The following is a 20431-nucleotide window of genomic DNA, read 5'->3' on the forward strand; positions in this document are numbered from 1 at the left end:
GTCCATATATGCAAACCAATATAGAGACTATATTATATCCATTTGCATTGTTTCACTGGTTATTTAACCTTGTGTTGAACATTTGTTCACTGATCATTATACACTATTCAGGTATGTTCATCATACTGAATTTCCTGTTCAACACTTAGCAAACTTGTTAGACCTTTAAATGTGTTGTTATCCAAATCACCAAAACTCACAAAAGGGATGAATGCACTTTCAACACGAAACCTCATCATCTCCCCAACTAGCAGATGTACATGCTAGATTTGTTTTTCCCTAGATTCTTTTATGCCAACTATTTATTTGGTTTGCTGCAATTTGAGATACCAAACTATTCTTTAGTTTATGTCGTGTAGTAGCGAATTTTCTTTAGTATTTCGATTGTGCAGTGTAGTGATGGGTTTTCTATGTCCTCTTCTTGTGTCATGGAACTGAAATACCATAATACAGACTAACTGCTAAAATTTCTGTGAACTGAATTGTCTGTCCTGTTCTCAGTCATTGTAGAAAGGGAAGAAACGTGGAAGGAAATTTGCTAGAAGTCATGAGGTAACTTCTGAGGTGCTTCTGCATACAAGGTAATAATACCTGGTGTTGTGTAGCTAAAACTTATTTGGCATGCTTAGGCAGAAAAACTAATTCTTACTTATAAGTTATAATGCTGGCCCAAGTGTTCACATATATGTTAGAACAAGAGATGCCATTGAACATATTCTATATGAATATATTGGATATATTGTGGGAAAATAATTATTCATTCAATGATATAATTGTTACTTGAGATGTCAAATTCAGAATCATGAGTAACCTTGTAAGTTTACCTGCTTATATACCTTGCTACCTTCAAAAAAACTCTGGAAGAATTATGGTCAAGTAAAGTAAGGGGGTGTTTGAATGCACTTGAGATAATAGTTACTGTCTAAAATTAGCTAGAGACATCCAAACACTCTAGCTAATAATTCAGCTATTAGCTATTTTTAGTAAATTAACTGCTCGTTAGCTAACTATTTGTTAGCTAGCTAATTCTACTAGTATATTTTTAGCTAACTAACTATTAGCTCTAGTGCATTAAAACACCCCATAAGTATGAAACAACAAAGAAAATATTCACATCACTCTTGAACATGAATCCCAACTTTAAGTGTCACAATATGATACTTGCATGTGGGCACAATTGTCCAGGTGACATTAGCTTTGATTTCTGGGTCCTACTTTTTTATTGACCTATTTTTGGTAGTAGTTCCAAAACAAAATCTCTACTAAAATCTCAAAAGTGAAGGCTATACAAAAAATTAAGAAGTTGTCTTGACCTTATTGGACCCAAAGACTACTACCAAAATGTTATGCATCTTGTCTTGACCTCATAAGGAGACGCATAGAATTTTAAAATCTCGTGGCAACGCAGGATACGTAACTAGTTAGAGCTTGTTCGGTTATTCCCAATACATATAGATTGAATGATATTAGAAAAAATTAAGAAGTTTGACTTGTTTGGGATTCAAACTCATCCAATCTCACTCAATCCACATAGATTGAGAGCTAACCGAACAAGCCCTTAGTCGGATTATATGTACCTATGTATCTCCTTTATTTTCTTTAGTTAATAAATTATGCAATAAATCATTACATAATTATTAAACTAATGAAAAAAAGGAGCAACATCCGCCTCCCAACACCGGCCGCAAGTGCCTATGGCGGCTCCCCCAGCAACATCCGCCTCCGAACTCCGAATCAACTACGCCCCCGACGAGCGATTGAGCGCGAGTCAAAAAAAGGACCGCCAAGGAAGCGAGCGCGGAATCAGGCGAGATCCCCTTCGCCTACGACGCCAGTAGGCTCGAGAATCGCGTCCAGCTCGAGGCCGACCGAGAGCGCGTGCAGGCAGCTGCTGGGCCTGCAGTTCCACCACACGTCCGGCGACCTCTACTACGGCGACGCGTACCTGGGGCTGATGGGCGGCGGGCGCCGCGACGGGCTGGCGGAGGCGGTGGCGGTGCGCCACTCAACTTCGTCAACAGCGTGGAGGTCGACCTGGAGACCGGCGACGTCTACTTCACCGACAGCAACACCACGTACTAGCGGAGGTACATACGATCCCACGCCACAACTAGAGAGTCCAACTCCGCCTCCTACTCCACGTCGTGCGCGGTGCGCCGACGCCGCCACTATCGCTGACGCCGAACGCTGCATGTCCTCCTCCCCGCTAGCGCCTCTGAAGCCGAGTCCAACTCATGTCGTGCGCCGCCGCCACTACGGCGCCGACCCCAGCTCTGCGGTTTCTACGCTATGGCTGCTTCTCTGTTTTGGTCTATTGATCAGAACTTCAGAAGAATATTATCTCTTGGAGTACCATAATTGCAGGGCATTAACAGAACAAAATATATCATGTGGGTGTCGGTTTGTTTACTGAAATGGTTGCTTCAGGCATAAAACTAAACTCTACTACCCTAGCAAGCATACTTGCTAGCTTTTTAGAGCTGAGGTTATTGAGGTATGAAAAAAATTCATTGCTTCTCCTTAAGAAATGGACCGGAACACAGTGATTTTGTAGTCAGTGCACTAGGGGATCAGAAATTTTGTTTTTGAATTCAAGCCGAAGAATGATTTGGTAATTTTGAATTCAATGATCAGAGGATATGCTGTGAATGAGGATTTAGAGTCTACATTAGGCCTATTAAGGGCACTGCTGAAAGAGACTTAGACTTGATCATGTGACTGTTGTTTTAGTTCTTCCTCTATGCAATCAAAACTCGAGGCTCCTCCAGGTTAAGGAACTACATGATTATTCCATTAGGCATAACATAAGTTCATGTTGCTCAGTTACTAACGCACTTATAAATATCTACTGCAAGTGTGGCTGCCTAGAAATAGCCAGCAAGATTTTTCTTCTGATGACCGAGAGAAATGTTTTTACATATACCACTCTGATTTGTTCTCTAGGAAAGCATGGCCATGCAGAACATGCATTCGTTCTTTTTGTCCTAATGAAGAGGGATGTAGTTTCTCCAGATAAAGTGACTTCTTAGCTCTGTTATCATGTTGTAGCAATGAAGACTTTACTAGATTGATAATGTATGCGTTCCATTGTCATTCTTGATATATGATTTCCCTAATTATGTTGATTACCTATGCTGCATAGCAGTTCTCCATTTATATTTACTATTTTTGAATTGTTGAATTGTATATCCGCAACTAAAATTCTGCCACTTGCCTCTATGTTCATAGCACACCTTATCTGTTTGAAAATTGTTGTTTCTTATGAGTGCAACAACTATTGTACATTTTTGGTCCAGTTACTTACGATTAGCAGATTTCTTACTAGCAGAGGCAGCATTTTTTTGCCATTTTCTTTAATTTGTGACTTGCGATATGTCTGTAGCACATTGAGCTGTTGTTTGCAAAAACACAAGGGACAAACACTATCACGCTCTAAGTTATCCTGACTAGCACTATGAATGGAAACATCTTCCACATTCATTACATGCTATATTTATACCTCTACCACCAAGACAAACACATCACTTGTTTTTCACGATTTTTGAGCCATCGTTACCTGCATCAGTGAGATCTTGCAATATCCAAAGCTTCTCTTCACTGTAGATGACCGAATCATGCTTCAATCTTGATGCAATACCACCAAGAAGATCAATAGAAAAGCACCGAACATTAGTGTCCTTAGATTTCAATCCAGCATTGTGAAGGAGCAACACAGAGAGAACCTCAAGGATAGAAGCAGCAGCTGGATGCTCCAGCAAGTTTAGTATCGTTAGGAAATCCTGAACAAGATTATCTATTATTTCTTTGGTTTCCGACATATCTTGAGATTTAGCAGCAGTAACTATAGAAGGAGACAAAGGGATAGTATTTCACAATGCAATTTTTACCCTATATATTTGATTCATATCAGTTTTTGTTAATTCCGTAGCAACACATGGGCACTGTACGATAATATAATGCAACATTTTCGTGCACGAAGCCGTTTCATGCGTCGCCCGATCCGTGCATTCATGTGTCATCCGCTCGCATCCGCCCCACACGCGACACAAGATGCATGCTTGTTGTCCAGGTATTGAAGTTTCTTAAATATTTTCTTCTGGAGTTACGGAGCATAAGTTCCATTCTTGGTAATACCATGTGTACATTCTTCATAGGTGCCTAGATGGAGTGGACTGTCGAACGCGCGAGCCACCATATTCGGCGATGGTTACCCTTTGCCAGATGAACAATAGGTTTCTTGTTTACTGTCTTTTGTTGTTAGATACTTCAATCAGGTAGGTAGTTAGTGCTCCGTTTATACTGGCATTTCTTGTCATATGATAGTCACTTCGGGCTTCTGAATGCTACTATGAAACTGTTTTTTGGTAGTGAATTTTAATCATCTTAAAATAAATATTCTTACTTTGATTTGGGAAGATTTGTGTTGACCTATGAATAAGACTTTGACTGGAGGTGCAATTCACTGTGCGCTTCCCTGCTATACAGCTGACATCTGTTTTCTGCCTTTCTTTTACCTTCTGGCATAAGTCAATTGTTGCCAAGGCGCAGAAATAAATTTTATTAGGTATATCTTGTTTATGATCAGATCTCACGGCTTCGGTGGTGCCTCAAGTGTATGTCAGGTAGTAGCCCTAAGATTTCATCAGCATTCTTAGCAGTAATTGCTATAGTATCAAATGGGATTGTGGTACGAGTTGCTCGATTACTAACTGTTGCTATAGAGTGTGAAGCTAAGTAGGTAATAACAAAAGGGGTTAAGGTTTATGTGTGGTGCTTACTGTATTTGTTTTTATTATTTTCTTGTGCTTTATACATGTACTGTCATTCTTTTACTCTGATGTTCTTTTACTGCAAAGTTCGACACAATATATTTTTATATGAAAGACTGAAGATTACTTAGTATTGTTTTCTATTTCTGTTATCCTCTTTGCAGATCTATATTAGGATGATGAAAACAGTGCTACTTGATGTGAAGTCCACCAATACTATAGATCAGATTAAGTCTAAGATCGGTGCTTTAGAGGGGATTGACAATAGCCCTCAAGCGCTCTTTTTTGCTAGAATTATGGTAGCAGTCAGGTTTCAGATTTCTATGAATTCGGTGAATAAAATGAGCTTATTGGCGTTGTCAATCTTTTTAAATTTCCTGAAATTATGATAAAAGTATATAGGGTACCTATTCAAACAATATGGCTGTTAACTACATACTATTTTTATAAGTTACATTGTATTATGTAGCAGATAAAAAGGAGAATATCTTGTGTAGTTGTTTTCCTAAATTATAATAGGCAGTGGTTGTAGCTAAAATATTATTATCTTGATATAAAGACTACTAAATTATCACTTTTATGAGAACAATGTGATTATCTGGACAGTTCCCTTCAAGTTATAAAGTGTGGTAGCATAATTGCATTTCAGGGAATCAGTGCAAAGCTTGCAGCTGATTCTGGTCGGAGAATGGACCGTTCCCTCCTCCCTCCTCCCGCCCCTTCCCCTCCCGCCCCTTCCCCTGCCCTCCCCGACGGCGAGTCCCCTGCCCTTCCCGGCGCCATCCTCCCCCACCCATCTCTGGCGGCCGCCGTGCAGCCGGCAGTGCCCTTCTCCACCAGCCGCACGTCGTCCCTTACCCCAAGGGCGGCGGCCACCCTCCAGGCGTCGGGACGTCTTCTTCTTCACCAGGATCTCGTTCGCTCGTCCCACTCTTCTGGTCGCGGCAAGGCTCTCAGGTGGAGAGACTCCAGCCCTTCGTCGGATTCGTTGGATGTTGGGAGCCCTTCTTCGTTCAAGGATATCCTGCTCGCGGGAACGGTCTCGGCCTCAGTCTCGGTGACGTCTGGGGACATAGTTTCCCATGGCGCCCAGGCTAGGACCTTGCAGGCCTCCGTGCAGAATTCCTCTGGTGATGGTGGACGGTTTGTCCGTCGGTCTTCCCCACTGCGCTCTTTGGTTCAGCCCATGCGTCAGAAGCCTCTGGTGGATCGTGATGGTTTCACACTTGTGGAGAGTCGCCGCACACAGAAGCAGAGACGCCGCCTGGAGAAGTCGTTTGGTATTCAAGCTCTGGAGACCTTTAAAGGACGGTGCTTCAAGTGCCTCTCACCTCATCACCGGGTTGCCCTCTGCCGTTCCATCATCCGCTGCCTCCTTTGCCATGCACCTGGGCATACATCCTACACTTGTCCGCGTCGCCTCCCACCGGTCTGCTCGCGCATGGCTGGACGTCTGCGTGCTCCTGTTCATCGGCTGCCTCCTGTCCATGCGGCGCAGTGCTCTGTTGATGCTGCCGAGGGGCCACTCCCAGATGTGAGTCGTGGTAGACGGCGTCGCCTGGAGTCCGACATCGCTGTTGACGCTGGTGATGGTGTCTGCACGGAGCCACATTTTGCTCCTACCCGGATCATCCCATGGTCTCCAAGTTTCAACCAGAGGACTGAAGTGCTTGATCGTGCCATTGTTCTCACGGTAACTGTGGCCATTAATGAAGCAGTTGAGGAAGCTATTTTGGACAGCTTTGCGCGGCGACTGGCGCTTGTTCATGACTCGCTGTCTATGTGTCGACTGGGTCCTGCATGTCTTCTTCTTATTCTTCCAAGTTTAGAAATGGCGGACCGTGCTTTTGATGGGGGCAGAATTGTGAATTTATCCCCCACAACTAAAATCCATGTTATGCGGTGGAGCAGAACCCTTAACTCATCTGCGGCGGCGTCTCTGCCTTTCCAAGTTGAGATTGATGTGTCTGGCATCCCTGCACATGCTTGGGAGTTGGAAACTGTGCATGCTCTCCTCAATGAGTGGTGCTGGATTGCTGATCTTCACCCAGATTGTGAGCGTCAGCGTGAGGTGTTCAAGGTTACCGCCTGGTGCTCCAGCCCGGGCTCCATCCCCAAGGAGTTTAAACTTGAAATTGTTGATCCGGTCACAACCGATGGTGGCATGCTGCGTCGTTCATTGGTCTACCCTATCCGGGTGTCGGTGAAGGTCCTTGATCGACCGGACATGTTGCAGTCCCTACAGCCGTCACCTCCTCCGGCGGAGGATGATCCCGATCAGGGCAGGCGGCGGAGGCGACGTCGATCTAGGAGGTCGTCTTTTGGTATTAATGCTCCCGGAAAAGGTTCGACTACAGCGGTCTTGCCTCGGGTGTCGGTTCATCAGCGACTTGGGCCGCGCGTGCAAGCCTGTGGGAAGGAAGGTGTCAGGGTGCCTCGCCTGGCGGTCCATAAACGGCTAGGCCCTCTGGGGATATTTAACGCTGATAAAGGTGCAGTCAAGAAGATGAAGCGAGTTTGGATTCCCAAGAGAAAGTTGGAGTCATCTGTGTCTGTTTGGAGTCCTAAGACATCGTCTGCTCTTGTGTCTCCACTCCCGGTTGCGGTTGATGATGCATTTTTGGAAGCTACTAGTTCTACTGTCGTTACTGAAGATACTTTGGTTGGCTCTCCAGAGGTTATTCCAGTGGATGGTGGAATCTGTTCGGAAGCTGCTATTATTTCTGATGCTCCAGCCCGGTTTCCCATGGTTGAATCTGTTCTGCAGGACGTAAATGTCCTCTCCGAGGGAGTGGGTCTTCCCTTGGTTGAATCTGATTTCCAGAACATTCACCTTATGGAGTCTTCCTTATCAAGGAAGCATCTTATGTCACCAAGTCTGTTAGTTTATTCCAGGAAAAGACATCAAAAGCTACAGCTGATTGACAGTATTGATGAGAATGGCAATGTCGGGGCTGCTGCAGATGCTATAATTTCTCCAGCTTCGGCGACTGGTTTGGCTGCTGATGGGACATATCACGTTGGTCAGGGCCCAGTCATTATCGGGGTTGTGGCAGATGCTATTGTGTCTCCAGCCACGGCAATAACTTTTACAAGTTCTGAACCTATTTCGAGTTTGGTTGAGCCTACTGCGGCTGTGGCAGACATTCTGATGTCTCCAGCTGGGGTGGCTCCCAGTCTTCTTCCTTCTCCTTCTGGCGAGCAGGAGACTTCCCAGTCTTTGCAGAGAGAAGAGTTCATTAAATCTGTTACTCGGCAACCTTCTAAATTGCTTCCTGCTCCTCCAGTCATCTTGAAGAAGAAGGACAACAAATTGCCCTCCAGATCGGTGCCACGTCGCAGCCGCAGAGTTGCTGGTGTAGGCGTTGAATTTAATGCCTCTGACCTTGACAGACGTGCTATCAAGAAAATCATGAAGGCAGTTGGTATAATTGCTGATAATGTGGGGATTGACCAGAGGGCTCAAGAGGAGTATGCTGATCTTTTCAAGACATCTTTGTCTGATATTCATGTAAAAGCCCTTGCAGCCTTGTTTGGCTGGCAGGTTCCTGACCAATTGTAGGGTCTAGGATTGGATCTGCTTTGTTTTTCCTTTTGTTGTTCTCATCGCCCTTGTGTCAATGAATCCGGAACGTGTTCTGATATGGAATGTAAGAGGATTAAATTCCTCGGCTAGGCAAGACTCAGTCCGTTCTTTAGTTACTTCCTCAAAAATTGATATCATTTGCTTACAAGAAACTAAATTGGATGTCGTTACCAGAGGGGTCCTCCTATCAGCCTTAGGCTCCGAGTTTCTTAATTTTATCGAGCTACCTGCTGTTGGCGCCAGTGGTGGGATTTTGGTGGCTTGGAAACAAGATGTGGTTGTCACAGGCACGCAATATATCCGGAATAATAGCGTCTCAGTACAATTTCTCAATGGAAATGGGAGCCCCTGGTGGCTTACTTGTGTTTATGGACCGCAGGGAAATAATGATAAGATCCTATTCCTGCAGGAACTCAGAAATTTGAGGGGGCTGTGTCTTGGACCATGGATGATTGCTGGTGATTTTAATTTGATCTATAAAGCTGAAGATAAGAATACCCCACACTTCAACCGGGGTATGATGGGAAGATTTCGCAATCTGATCAACGACCTTGCTCTGAGCGATCTTCCTCTGAATGGTAGAAAATACATGTGGTCCAATCAGCAGGCTAATCCTACCTTAGTGAAGTTGGACAGGGTTTTATGTACCTTGGATTGGGAGGAAATGTTTCCGAATTCTCTGCTTCAAAGTCTGGCCTCCAATGACTCTGATCATTGTCCCCTTCTTTTGGGTTTGAGGGATAACATTTCGGGTAGGCGCAGGTTCCATTTTGAAGCTTTTTGGCCCAAGATTGATGGTTTTTTGGAGGTTGTTCAGTTGGCATGGCATTCTGTCCCTGTTTCGAACTGTCCTTTTTCCACTCTGAATCTTAAGTTGAAAGCTGCTGCTAAAGGGCTGCATGAATGGAGTGCTAAAAAAGTTGGAAATATTTCGTCCACTTTGGCTCTGGCCCGAGTGTTGTTGCATCACTTGGAAGTTGCCCAAGACTCTCGCCTGCTGTCTCCAGCTGAGTTGTGGTTTAAAGTAAATCTTAAGAAACATTCTCTGGCCCTTGCTTCCCTTCAAAGGACTATTGCTAGGTTGAGGTCCAGAATTGGATGGCTGCGTGAGGGGGACGCCAACACTAAACTGTTTCATATGCATTCCAGATTTCGAAAGAAGAAAAATTTCATCACAAAATTGGTGTCCAATGGAGCAGTCCTCTCTAGTCATGATGACAAGGCCAATCTGATTGATGATTTTTATGGCAGGCTGCTGGGGCTCTGCAGTGATAGAGAGCATACTATATCCTTGGAAAATTTGGGGATTCCAAACTTTGATCTGTCAGCCTTGGATGCCCCATTCTCAGAAAAGGAAGTGTGGGATACAATCTGTCTTATTCCCTTAGATAAGGCTCCTGGTCCGGATGGTTTCACGGGGAGATTTTATAAGGTTTGCTGGGATATTATCAAGGTTGATGTTATGGTTGCGTTTTCGGCTGTTGGATGCAGAAGATTCATTAATTTTCATGTTCTAAACACTGCATATATCACCCTCATCCCAAAGTTTGAAGGGGCTGATCAAGTAAAAGATTTCAGACCTATAAGTTTAGTTCACAGCTTCGCAAAACTGCTCACTAAACTCCTTGCTAATCGTCTGGCGGGTAGATTACACACTATGGTGTCTCCTAATCAAAGTGCCTTTATTAAAGGTCGCTTCATTCAGGATAATTTTATGTTAGTGCAACAGACTACTCGCTTTCTCCATCAACATAAGCTTTCTCGAATCCTCCTGAAGTTAGATATCTCAAAGGCTTTTGATTCAGTTGCTTGGCCTTTCCTCCTCGAAGTTCTGCAACATTTGGGCTTTGGTCAGATATTGAGGGACATTATTAGTGGTTTGCTATGGACCTCTTCATCCCAGGTGTTACTTAACGGACTGCCTGGACAGACTATTATTCACCGACGTGGTCTTAGACAAGGCGATCCTTTGTCCCCTTTTCTGTTTATCTTGGTCATGGATATTTTGGTATTCTTATTTAACCGTGCTGAACAGGTTGGGCTGTTGCAGCCCCTTGCCCCACGGATTTTGCAGCACCGGATTTCGTTATACGCTGATGATGTGGTGATATTTCTTCGTCCGACTGCTTTGGATATCAATATTACTTTGGATATTCTTCACCTCTTTGGAGAGGCTTCCGGCTTATGTACTAATGTCTTGAAGAGCAGTGTATATCCTATTAGATGTGACGATCAAGACCTTGCTGTGCTTCATGACTTGCTACCTTGCGAGGTGGCTGATTTTCCTTGTCGGTACTTGGGTCTACCGCTAGCTATTAAAAAGGTCACTAGAGATCAGATTCAGCCCATCATTGATAAGATTGCAAATAAACTTGCTGGTTGGAAGGCTGATTTATTGACTAAATCTGGTCGTAAAATCCACGTCCAGTATGTTCTCACAGGGATGGTCATTTATCTTGCTATGGCTGTGGATCTTCCAGCTTGGGTGCTCAAAGCTATTGACAAGATTCGTCGTGGGTTTCTATGGAGAGGGCGGAAAGATGCAAGAGGTGGTCACTGTCAAGTGGCCTGGGGGACTGTTTGCAGGCCTATTGAGCTGGGTGGACTTGGTATTTCGAGCTTAAAAGAGCTTGCCTGGTCACTTAGAATGCGCTGGTTATGGTTGGCAAAAACTGATCCAACTCGCCCTTGGATTTCTATTTCTATCCATGTTCCTAAGAAAGTAAAAGATTTCTTCTCAATGGCTATGCAAACTGATATTGGTAATGGTGCTTCCACGCTTTTTTGGACAGATAGGTGGCTGTCGGGACATAGAATTGCAGATTTGACTCCACGGTTATTCAGAATTATTTCTAAGCAAAGGACTAATCGGAGAACAGTATTGGACGCTCTTTCCAATCACAGCTGGATTTCGGACATTCAGGGGGGCCTTTCAGTGGGTGTTATCAACGAGTATCTTCTCCTGTGGGATTTATTAGATTTGGTTCAGCTAAGACCTCATGTTGAAGACAAGCATTTCTTTCGCCTTGCTGCCAATGGAAAATATTCTTCCAAGGAAGCTTATAGGGGTTTCTTTATTGGGTCAATTGAGTTTGAGCCTTTTCATATAATTTGGAAGACTTGGGCTCCTCCGAAATCTAAGTTTTTCATGTGGTTGGTCGCTCATAAGAAGGTGTGGACAGCTGATAGGTTGCAAAAAAGAGGTATGGATCATCCGGAGAGATGTCCATTATGTGATCAGGATCAGGAAACCTTAAATCATATGCTGCTGGGCTGCGTCTTTGCTAGAGAATTTTGGTTCAAGCTGCTTCTTCTTGTAAATCTACAACACTTGGCCCATCAGTCCTGTGAAGGGGTTTTTATGGATTGGTGGCAAGACTTGAGCACCAAGATTCCTGGGGTTGCAAGAAATGGTCTTAATTCTCTTGTCATTCTTGGTGTTTGGACCCTTTGGAAACATCGCAATGGCTGCGTTTTTGACAATAAGAGTCCTAGTGTGGCTGCTGCTATTAGAAGCATTGGTTTGGAGATAGATCTTTGGGTTATGGCTGGTGCAAAGAAGCTGTCCTTGCTTACTGCCCCCATCCCAGGTCTACTTGTTAGCTAGATATCTGTAGTGCTGTTTTGGTAGCAGTGTATTTTGTCATGGATGGTTTCATTTATGCTTGTTATTGGCCGCCGTAGGGCGGCCTTATCTGTATCTGGGGGTCCTTTTTGGACTTTTTTTCCCTTCTTAATATATTTTCGCGCAGCTCTCCTGCGCTTTCGAGAAAAAAAATAATTGCATTTCAGCAGGTGTTACTTCATAAATTGTTCAGTAGGAAACAACTGGCTCATCAATCATCAGGAATGTTCTGGAGCTTACCAGATATCTATTTAAAATAGTTGATTCACCAAATTTTCTTTTCAATGATGTATATCAGCAGATGTTTGAGAGGGAGATTGGTCATCTTAGTGCATTGTTCCTGACCATGGAGGAAGGCTTCCTCGCCCTCGTGTCAAGCCTGTGGGAGTCCCAGTCGAACATCACCACGGCTGGGACGTGCTGCCTCGTCAGTGTCATGCACGACAAGACCCTTTTCATCGCTAACCTCGGTGACTCTGGGGCCCTTCTCGGCAAGAAGGTGGGTCGCGCTGAATAGATTACCGCAGAACAGTTATCCAGTGAGCACAACACCAATCAGGAGCCTATCAGGCAGGAGCTCATGAGGCAACACCCAGATGATGCTCAGTTTGTTGCAGATGTATTTCAACCTAGACGATTTGGCATCAAGGCTGTAGCTTGATTGCAAAGAAAAAGAGGAAAACAATTTTGGAATAAAATAACTCAAATGCACACCCGGTGATTGTTTTGGAGCTGCACAGGATTTGAATGGACATCTTCAGGATGTTAAGGTAGGTTGGCTCTGAAGTAGTGCATCCTCAGATGTGTCATTTGTGCAGAACTGCTCTCTGATTATGTAGTGGAAAAATGCTTGTGGTCAATAGTTGGTAGTTGCCAAAACTGACAATTATGGTAGGGTTGAGATGGACAGAAAGAACGCAGATGTAACAAGCCAGCCTTGGGAAACAAAGATAACCTTTCTCATATTGCCTCTTATATTAACTCGACATTCTCTAATATTCATGCACGCAACGTCATGCTGCGGAGCTGAGCAATGTATTGGTTTTTTGGCAAAAAAATTGTGAGATATTAAGATCATCATTGTGCACTAATATTTAATTAAATAATTTATGTGTCGTCCTAAGGCACGTAGTTAAGTAATGAACTTGGAACCGTATTCCCCTGCACCTTGTGCATGTGTTTGAGCATAATTTTTTTTTTGTCTAATTAAGTTTTATGCGTTATTAGTTTATAATTCTAATATTATTTATAAAAGCTAAATGGAATAGCTTCCGCTACGTGTTTTATAGATTTCGGAAGATACTGCCGCTAAACGTTCTAGCCGCTATATAAAATATTGGATCAAAGTAAACTAGTATGATAACGTGTTGAGCACCATATGTGCCACCTGGGAACAAGAATCTATTGGAGAATGCTAAAAACGGGATCAGACCTCCCCCTATATATATACTAGGTGTGTGCTCGTGCGTTGCAACGGGAATACGCTGGGATGAGCATCGACACATATCTAAGCGGATCTTATATTTTCTTGGGGGTCTGGAGAAAGTTTGCTCGGAAGCCAAACATGTTAAGACCTGAGCATGTGTTACTCATGTGCCCCATCAGCACACTGTTCCGCGCTTGTATGAGTCTTGCTAATTTGCATGTCTCGTACATAGTCTCTCACCATCTATTCAATATAATAGGTGGGTGCCCGTGCGTTGCAACGAAAACATAGAATACTACGATAACTTATGTAGAAATATGTGGTGTTTACATCCGGTATGTACAGAATTTTTTCATATAAGGACCTCGTGTCGCGTCGCGTTCAACAACGCATCAGCAGAGAGTGTGTTAAAAAGGAGCCAGTCTCGCAGGTCGAGTGAGATATGGCGTCGGAGATGAGCAAGAACGTGAAGGCCCTCGACGAGCAGGAGGTCTCCTTGCAGCACTCGCGCGCCTAGACCAGCGACGTCGCCGAGGAGCAACAGCAGCAACAGCAGGCGGTGGATCCGCTGGCGCGGCAGTCGTCCATCATGTCGCTGACGCTGGAGGAGCTGCAGAACTCGTTGTGCGAGCCGGGCCGCAACTTCGGGTCCATGAACATGGACGAGTTCATGGCCAACATATGGAACGCCGAGGAGTTCCAGGCCGCCACGGCCGGCTGGAACAAGGAGGGCGTGTATCGGGAGCCGGTGCCCGTGGCGACGACGACGGACACAGGTGAAAACGGAGGAGGAGGAGGAGGAGGGAGGGGACTGGTTCTGCAGGGGTCGTTCGCGCTGTCGTCGCCGCTGTCCCGGAAGACGGTGGAGGAGGTCTCAGCCGAGATCAGCCAGGGCCCAACGGACTTCCAGGCCAGCGCGGCGTCGCAGCCCGTGGGGGAGGCGAGGCGAGGTGTGGGTGGCCCATTGACTCACGCATCTGCGAGGTGGAGGCGGGTGTCTTGTGGGGCCAGCATGTCAGTTAGAGATAGGCGGGGGCATGGCCACGCCAGGGCACCCACGCTCCACTCTTAATTAGTAGTAGGATTATTACGTTTTTAATGATGCAAGTTGGATACATTTCCCTTTTTTTTAACTCCCCTAATATCATATTGTCTCTCTTAATGAACTATATTTTCGCACTCTTAATCTATTTTCACACTATTTACGCACGCACAAACTGAGATCCAGTCTCTTTCTTGTTCATGGTTTCGCACTATTTTCGCACTCTTAATATATTTTTGCACTATTTACACATAGGTACATTGTGGTGTTTTAGGTAGGAAATCAAACAGGCTCGACATATTAAAACTCTGGTTAGTATTTAAAGTCTAACTGCTCCACTAAGTTGAATTAGTGAATAGTGATCACGCATAGGCTAAGTTTAGATCGACTTTAAATGCTATGTTGTTTTCATCGATTGGTATCAACACATGATATATATAGCTGTGGATAAGGACTTAACTCTCTGCGTATATTAAGCAGTAAAAATAGTATGTAATAATTTGTCTGAAGAAAGAGCACCTAAAGTCACAGAGATCACATTGTCAGGCCAGCAACTCCTAAGATTAATGCTCAGGGTAAAACAAATTAATTCAATTCCATAATGATCCTGTAAAGTAAGAGAAGAAGTATCTTGAATAACTTGGCCATGCAAATTTGAATATGAAGGGAGTGAGTCTTCCTGTGCACTATGCATCACAAAGTTACAGTCAGATTGATTGAACTGAACCTCCAACTGATCAACCACAACTGGAGAAGGAAGATGAGATAAGAGTGACACGCTGACAAGCAGAGGTGAACCAGGTTTTACAGATTGATCATGAAAAGCAACAGATGCAGTAAGCACCATTCTTAGCGGACTTATCTGATCAATATCAAGGTGAGTAACTTCTTCTATCGCATTATTAAATCCATCATATGTTCCTTCTGATGACTGTTTTCTTTCCAAAACATTAATAACTTCCTGCTGTATATTCTCTCTCCTGGAAATGGTAGGGGAACCTGCAGGCCCACTCTTAATTTTGTTTTCTCGATTTTCCTCTCCACTACCAGAAAATAATGGTAATGCAGCCATCTCTAGGGAATAGCTGATAAAATCCTTGGGAGAATTAAGTTTCATTGAGCACTCTCTCAAGTATCCTAGGTTCTCCCAGAGCAAACTGGTCCAACCCTCTTGACGGTATAGACCAGCAACACTATCAAAAAGCTGTTTTGCGTTGCTAAAATCACCAGCTGCGTAATATTCTATGGCCATTCCACTGCTACAGGCAGACGCCATTCTTGTAGCACCTAGGCTCTGAAATGATTCATAAGCTTTTCTGAACAATGCTATTATCTCATAAGAATCTTGAAACCTTTCAGCTTCAGACAAAGCATAGCTGGTGTATTCAGTATCAGAAAGGCTGCAATGAGATTGAGGCATAACTATTCATATTCATATCCATATAAAAATGTGTTATAATTTTTTGAAAACAAGTATCAAGGAGCTTACGGTAGTAGACTAACTGTATCTCCTTGCTCAAACAAGCGCACATATTGGCCAACATATACAGAAGGCATTACTGACTCAGGTACTCCATTAACTTCTGTTGTAAGGTTAGCCATTGATGACGAGCATTCGATGGCATACCTCTTCTCCCTCAAGTAAGTTGCCGCTAACTGTTAGAAGAAAATGTATGAGAAGTCAATTGTTAGTGCAATCCAGTAAATGGAGTGCCTATCATAGTGCTGTGCAAAAATGTAGATTGAACCTGATAGTAGTATGCTGGCTGAAATTCCCACTCAGTAAATGTGTTGTCTGCAGTGCCAAATCGAGGAGATAGTGTATCTGGAATAGTTGTGGATGTTGTTTCTATCAGCTCACCAAAGACAAGGAACTGCCTGCTAAACCATTCCCAGTGAAGAAAAGCAACTTAACAACCGGTTGGCGACGAAGTTGGCAAGGGAGAGGCCCGCCACGAAGCACAGCGCGACGAACCCCGCGGGCGACGACGCGGTGGCTGCGACGGCGAGCGCGGCTAGGAGGCTGGCGAACCCCGACGCGCGGCGTGGACTGAGGAGGTCGCATGCGGGCCCCATGGCGAGCCTGCTCTGACCAGCGTGGCGGAGAGGGAGCCCACTGCGGCGGCGGGGGCATCCGAGGGCACGAGCACGAGCGCCGGTCGCAGCGCAGGGAGGATGGGCAGGGCGGCAAAGGCCGCGAAGAAGCGGGCGAAGAGGGAGAGCCAGACAAGGTGGACGGGTGGGCATCACAGCGAGGCGGGCGGCGAGCAGTTTGCGGCTGGGTTTGGCGAGATCCTCGGCGGCGTTTGGTTGCCGGACGGCGGGGAATCGCGGCTGGCGCCCGCGACTCGCGGGATAGGGCGGGCGGGCGGGTGACGGGAAACTCGGCGGCGGTTGTTTGCGGCGGCGGGATGCTGGCGTGCGCGACGTGCGCGACGTGCGCGTGACTCGCGCGCGTAGGGCGGGCGGGCGGGTGACGGGAAACTCGGCGGCGGTTGTTTGCGGCGGCGGGATGCTCAGCGCGGTAGTTAGGCGTGTGCGCGCGAGAGGAATTGAGAGCGGGGGCAGTCTACAGATGAGTCTTAATAGTTATAGAGATGAAGGGCTATGACTGATTGCGAGCACCAAAAATCGAATCAATCGACCTGTTTATCAGTTGCTTTACTTTTTTGCCCTAGTAGTAGTAGTAACATAGCTTTCCAATCTCTATCTTCACCTCTCTTCGACTATATGGTTTGGAGGCGTCTTGGGTGGTCTACCGACTCCAAGACAAACCCTAGGATCTCACATCCCTGACGGGGTCTCTCCCGTGGGGCGAGATCTAGGTGCTATTGGCGAACGTCGTCGTCCCTGCGCACGCACGGACCGTCCGGCTCGACGCTGGGAGAACCCGCTCCTGCCGCTAGGTCACAGACCGTCCGGCCCTAGGCCGCGAAGAGCCCGCCGAGCGGAACACCTCTTCAGTGATTGGCGCCTAGATCGACGGCAACATATTTTTTGGCGACTCCACTGGGGGGACAAGGCATTTGGATCCATTAAATCGGCCCCTAATGGTCGGTTCCAAGGACCACTCCGATGTTTCCCCAGCAATATCATCGAGCCGACTATGGAGACACTGTAGGCTGAAGAACCACACGAATTCGAGGAGTACGTAGAGCAGCTAATCAAGGAGGCCAAGGCGAAGTACATAGCCAATTTCAAGGTGGATAGGAATCAGAAAGTCGTTTGTATAAGGGAGACTAACTCGCCGTCACTCCAACCTACTGCAGCTACTCCCGATGTAAGTGACGCGAACGACATCCAAGCTCTTCGATCTTACGTAGATGAACATCGGGAACAGATGCAACAAATACTAGGGGTGTACAAGAGGATTATAAGAAGCTAGCAGGTGCGTTTGATAAAATCCGCCATTACTAATTTTCCGTTGCACGATGTTGAAACCAAAGAAAACCCACTAAATCCATCGACTGCAAATGGGCATGCCAAATCCCATCCACTTTATGGGATTCCAATGAACACTTACACCAGATAGCCACATCCTCCACCACCTATATGGGAACTGCCTATGCCCCTGCACACGGACGGACAGTCCGAGCCTGAGGCCGGACAGTCCGAGCCTGAGGCCGGACGGTTCGACCCAGCGCGGTCGGCTCCATCCCCCACGATGTGCCACCAAAGCCCGCACCAAGGACAACAAAGATGCTCGAACCGTCCGGCTATATGTGTAGATCGTCCGAGCACATCATCGGACCGTCCGGGTATTACACTTCACCATCCGCGATAGGGTATGTGGAGCAAAACATAGATTTTTACAAGCAACCAACCTACCAGCCCCAACTAACGTCTCTCTAGCATCCATAGAACCATGGAATGATCCTACTCACACATGGGTATGAGCCATTTTTTGGCCAAGAAGGCCAGAAAGATCTAGCATGCAATGTGGAGTACCTAGGGCCAACATTAGTGCCCCACATAACCCAAAACCATGGGCGAGGGAGCGACATAATAATACACCAGCAACCAGACATATGGACCAAAGGGTCGATGGATTACCACCGGCTGCCATTGAAATAGTAAGAGAGGAGATAGCTGGGCATTCCGAGACAAACTCAAAGTTAACATGTCCCTTGGGGGAAGTCTTATTGGAGGCCATATGACAGCTGATTCGACTATGACCCATATCCACAGGGGACGACAATACCCAAATTTACAAAAATTTTGGGTGACCAGGGCAGGAGCACAAATGAGCATATAGGCCAATTATTGGCCCAATTAGGGGAATTGGCCGATAAGGAAGCATTTCACGTGCATTTATTTTCATTATCCCTAATATGTATTGCCTTCTCATGGTACGCCACCTTGCCACCTAACTCTATTTACTCTTAGGGATACCTAGAGCAGAAATTTCATGACCATTTTTTCTCCAGAGATTATAAGTTAGACCTGGTCGATTTAGCAGCCCTATGACAAGGAATGTATGAATCGATTAATGATTATATCCAAAGGTTCCAGGACACTAGGTACTGATGCTTCCAAATCCACGTTGCAGAAAAATAGTCAGTAGGGATAGCACTTAACAAGATGCACTATTATCTGAACAAAAAATTCGAAGGCATCCAATTTTTTATATTAGCACAATTATATCAATTGACTTTGGCTTGTGAGAGGTGAAGCAAAGATACACCTAAGGCAGTATGTCAAAGTATTAATTTAGTTAATTATGATCAAAGTAGCTCAGATGATGAGCCAAAAGAGGTGTATGCCGCTGAGATGGTTTGGCCAGCCAAGGCCAAACCGTCATCATGTACCTCTCTGCAGTCAGTCCAAAAGAATCGGAAGAAGAGGTAAAATTTGCCTTTAATGTTGACAAATGCGACAAATATTTGATGAACTAGTAAAAAGCGGATATATTAAAATGACTCATACCACCCCACATGATGATGAATTAAAAAGGAAAGCATATTGCAAATTGTACAATTATTTTTCTCATGCTACTAATGATTGTAATGTGTTTCGCCATCGGATACAATCGGCCATTAATGAGGACCGATTAAATTTTCAGGAAATACAGGTGGACAAACATCCCTTCCTTGTCAACACCATCGACCTCGATGGTAAGAAAGTCCTGGTCTAGCCGGAGGTGGCCGATAAAGAAAAGGGAAAGGGTATCCTCATCGACGACCCTCGGGTCCTCAATGAAAATAGCAAGATCCTCTCCAGAGAAGTCGTTGCTGAGAAGATGCCAGATGGTGGAGAAACGTTGAAGATCACCATCAAGTCATCCAACGCTGTGGGGCAGGCGCAGGCAGGCAGCAGGGCCAGGGCTCCTGTTCTGCAGATTAAGGACGATGCGATCCAAAGGCGTGAACATTTTGGGTCACCAGCGAACGGTCTGACGGCAACCAGGGACAACAGTGACTTCGTACCTTCAAACCTTGACGACCCGAAACAGGTACGTGGAAGCAAAATATGGCTAAAGCACCTAGTCAGCTGATTAAAGCCAGTCCAACTTTTGACGAATTGTTGTCCAAATATGTCAAAAAAGGTCGGTCACCGATCAGCTAACAATACGACCCTATTTACCCGCCCGAGGGAGGCGTGCAAAATTAATTGGGTCATCTCAGCAAACAAGCCCGAATAAATCAGCCCAAAATATTGTTCAATTGGTCCCCAACCCACAACCCACTTCACCACCATGGTCACCTACACCTCCATATTCACCGATGTCATACCCACCTCAATTCGCATACCCTCATACATACATGCCCCAACCATATCATATGTGGGGCATGCCGCCATACCATTATGGGGCGCTGCCACACCCAGCTTGGGGGACACAACAAACATTAGTGTTTGATCGACTGACACTACCGATAGACGACCAATTGGGTCATCCCCAATCTGATCGTCAGGAATAGTCCCAACAAGATTGTAGAAATACTCGGCCCCAAAAGTCGGCCAATCCGGTATGGGGCATAGGGAG

General features: G+C 45.5%; 2 protein-coding genes and 1 pseudogene across 3 annotated transcripts; 1 reads left to right on the top strand and 2 right to left on the bottom strand.

The window, feature by feature from the left end:
• Window positions 1-1646: 1646 nt before the first annotated feature.
• Window positions 1647-12996, top strand: LOC103635062 (uncharacterized). Of its 2 annotated transcripts, XM_008657620.3 has the most exons (3): window positions 1647-2087; window positions 3980-4069; window positions 4155-12996. In XM_008657620.3, exon 3 carries the CDS (start codon window positions 5458-5460, stop codon window positions 8329-8331), a length of 2874 nt encoding a protein of 957 aa, XP_008655842.1. In that variant the 5' UTR covers window positions 1647-2087; window positions 3980-4069; window positions 4155-5457; the 3' UTR covers window positions 8332-12996. The 2 variants fall into 2 exon arrangements, with proteins under 2 accessions (XP_008655842.1, XP_008655843.1); XM_008657621.3 differs by lacking the exon at window positions 3980-4069 and having other exon boundaries at window positions 4934-12996.
• Window positions 12997-13787: 791 nt separating this feature from the next.
• LOC118473199 (uncharacterized) lies at window positions 13788-14650 on the bottom strand (annotated as a pseudogene).
• A 248-nt stretch (window positions 14651-14898) lies between these two features.
• LOC103636867 (trafficking protein particle complex subunit 11) lies at window positions 14899-16354 on the bottom strand. The gene is made up of 3 exons (XM_008659182.3): window positions 16197-16354; window positions 15938-16104; window positions 14899-15848 (listed from the first exon to the last, which is right to left on the bottom strand). Exons 2-3 carry the CDS (start codon window positions 16048-16050, stop codon window positions 14921-14923), a joined length of 1041 nt encoding a protein of 346 aa, XP_008657404.2. The 5' UTR covers window positions 16051-16104; window positions 16197-16354; the 3' UTR covers window positions 14899-14920.
• Window positions 16355-20431: the final 4077 nt, after the last annotated feature.

This window comes from Zea mays, chromosome 8 (genome assembly GCF_902167145.1).
Source record: "Zea mays cultivar B73 chromosome 8, Zm-B73-REFERENCE-NAM-5.0, whole genome shotgun sequence".
NCBI lineage: Eukaryota > Viridiplantae > Streptophyta > Magnoliopsida > Poales > Poaceae > Zea > Zea mays.

Excerpts from the sequence above, each read along its gene's own strand:
- LOC103636867 (XM_008659182.3), bottom strand. The coding sequence starts at position 16,050 with ATGGCTAACCTTACAACAGAAGTTAATGGAGTACCTGAGTCAGTAATG. Across the intron at positions 15,849-15,937 it reads GATACAGTTAGTCTACTACC|CCTTTCTGATACTGAATACA; the intron begins GTAAGCTCCTTG and ends ATCTCATTGCAG.
- LOC103635062 (XM_008657620.3), top strand. The coding sequence starts at position 5,458 with ATGGACCGTTCCCTCCTCCCTCCTCCCGCCCCTTCCCCTCCCGCCCCT.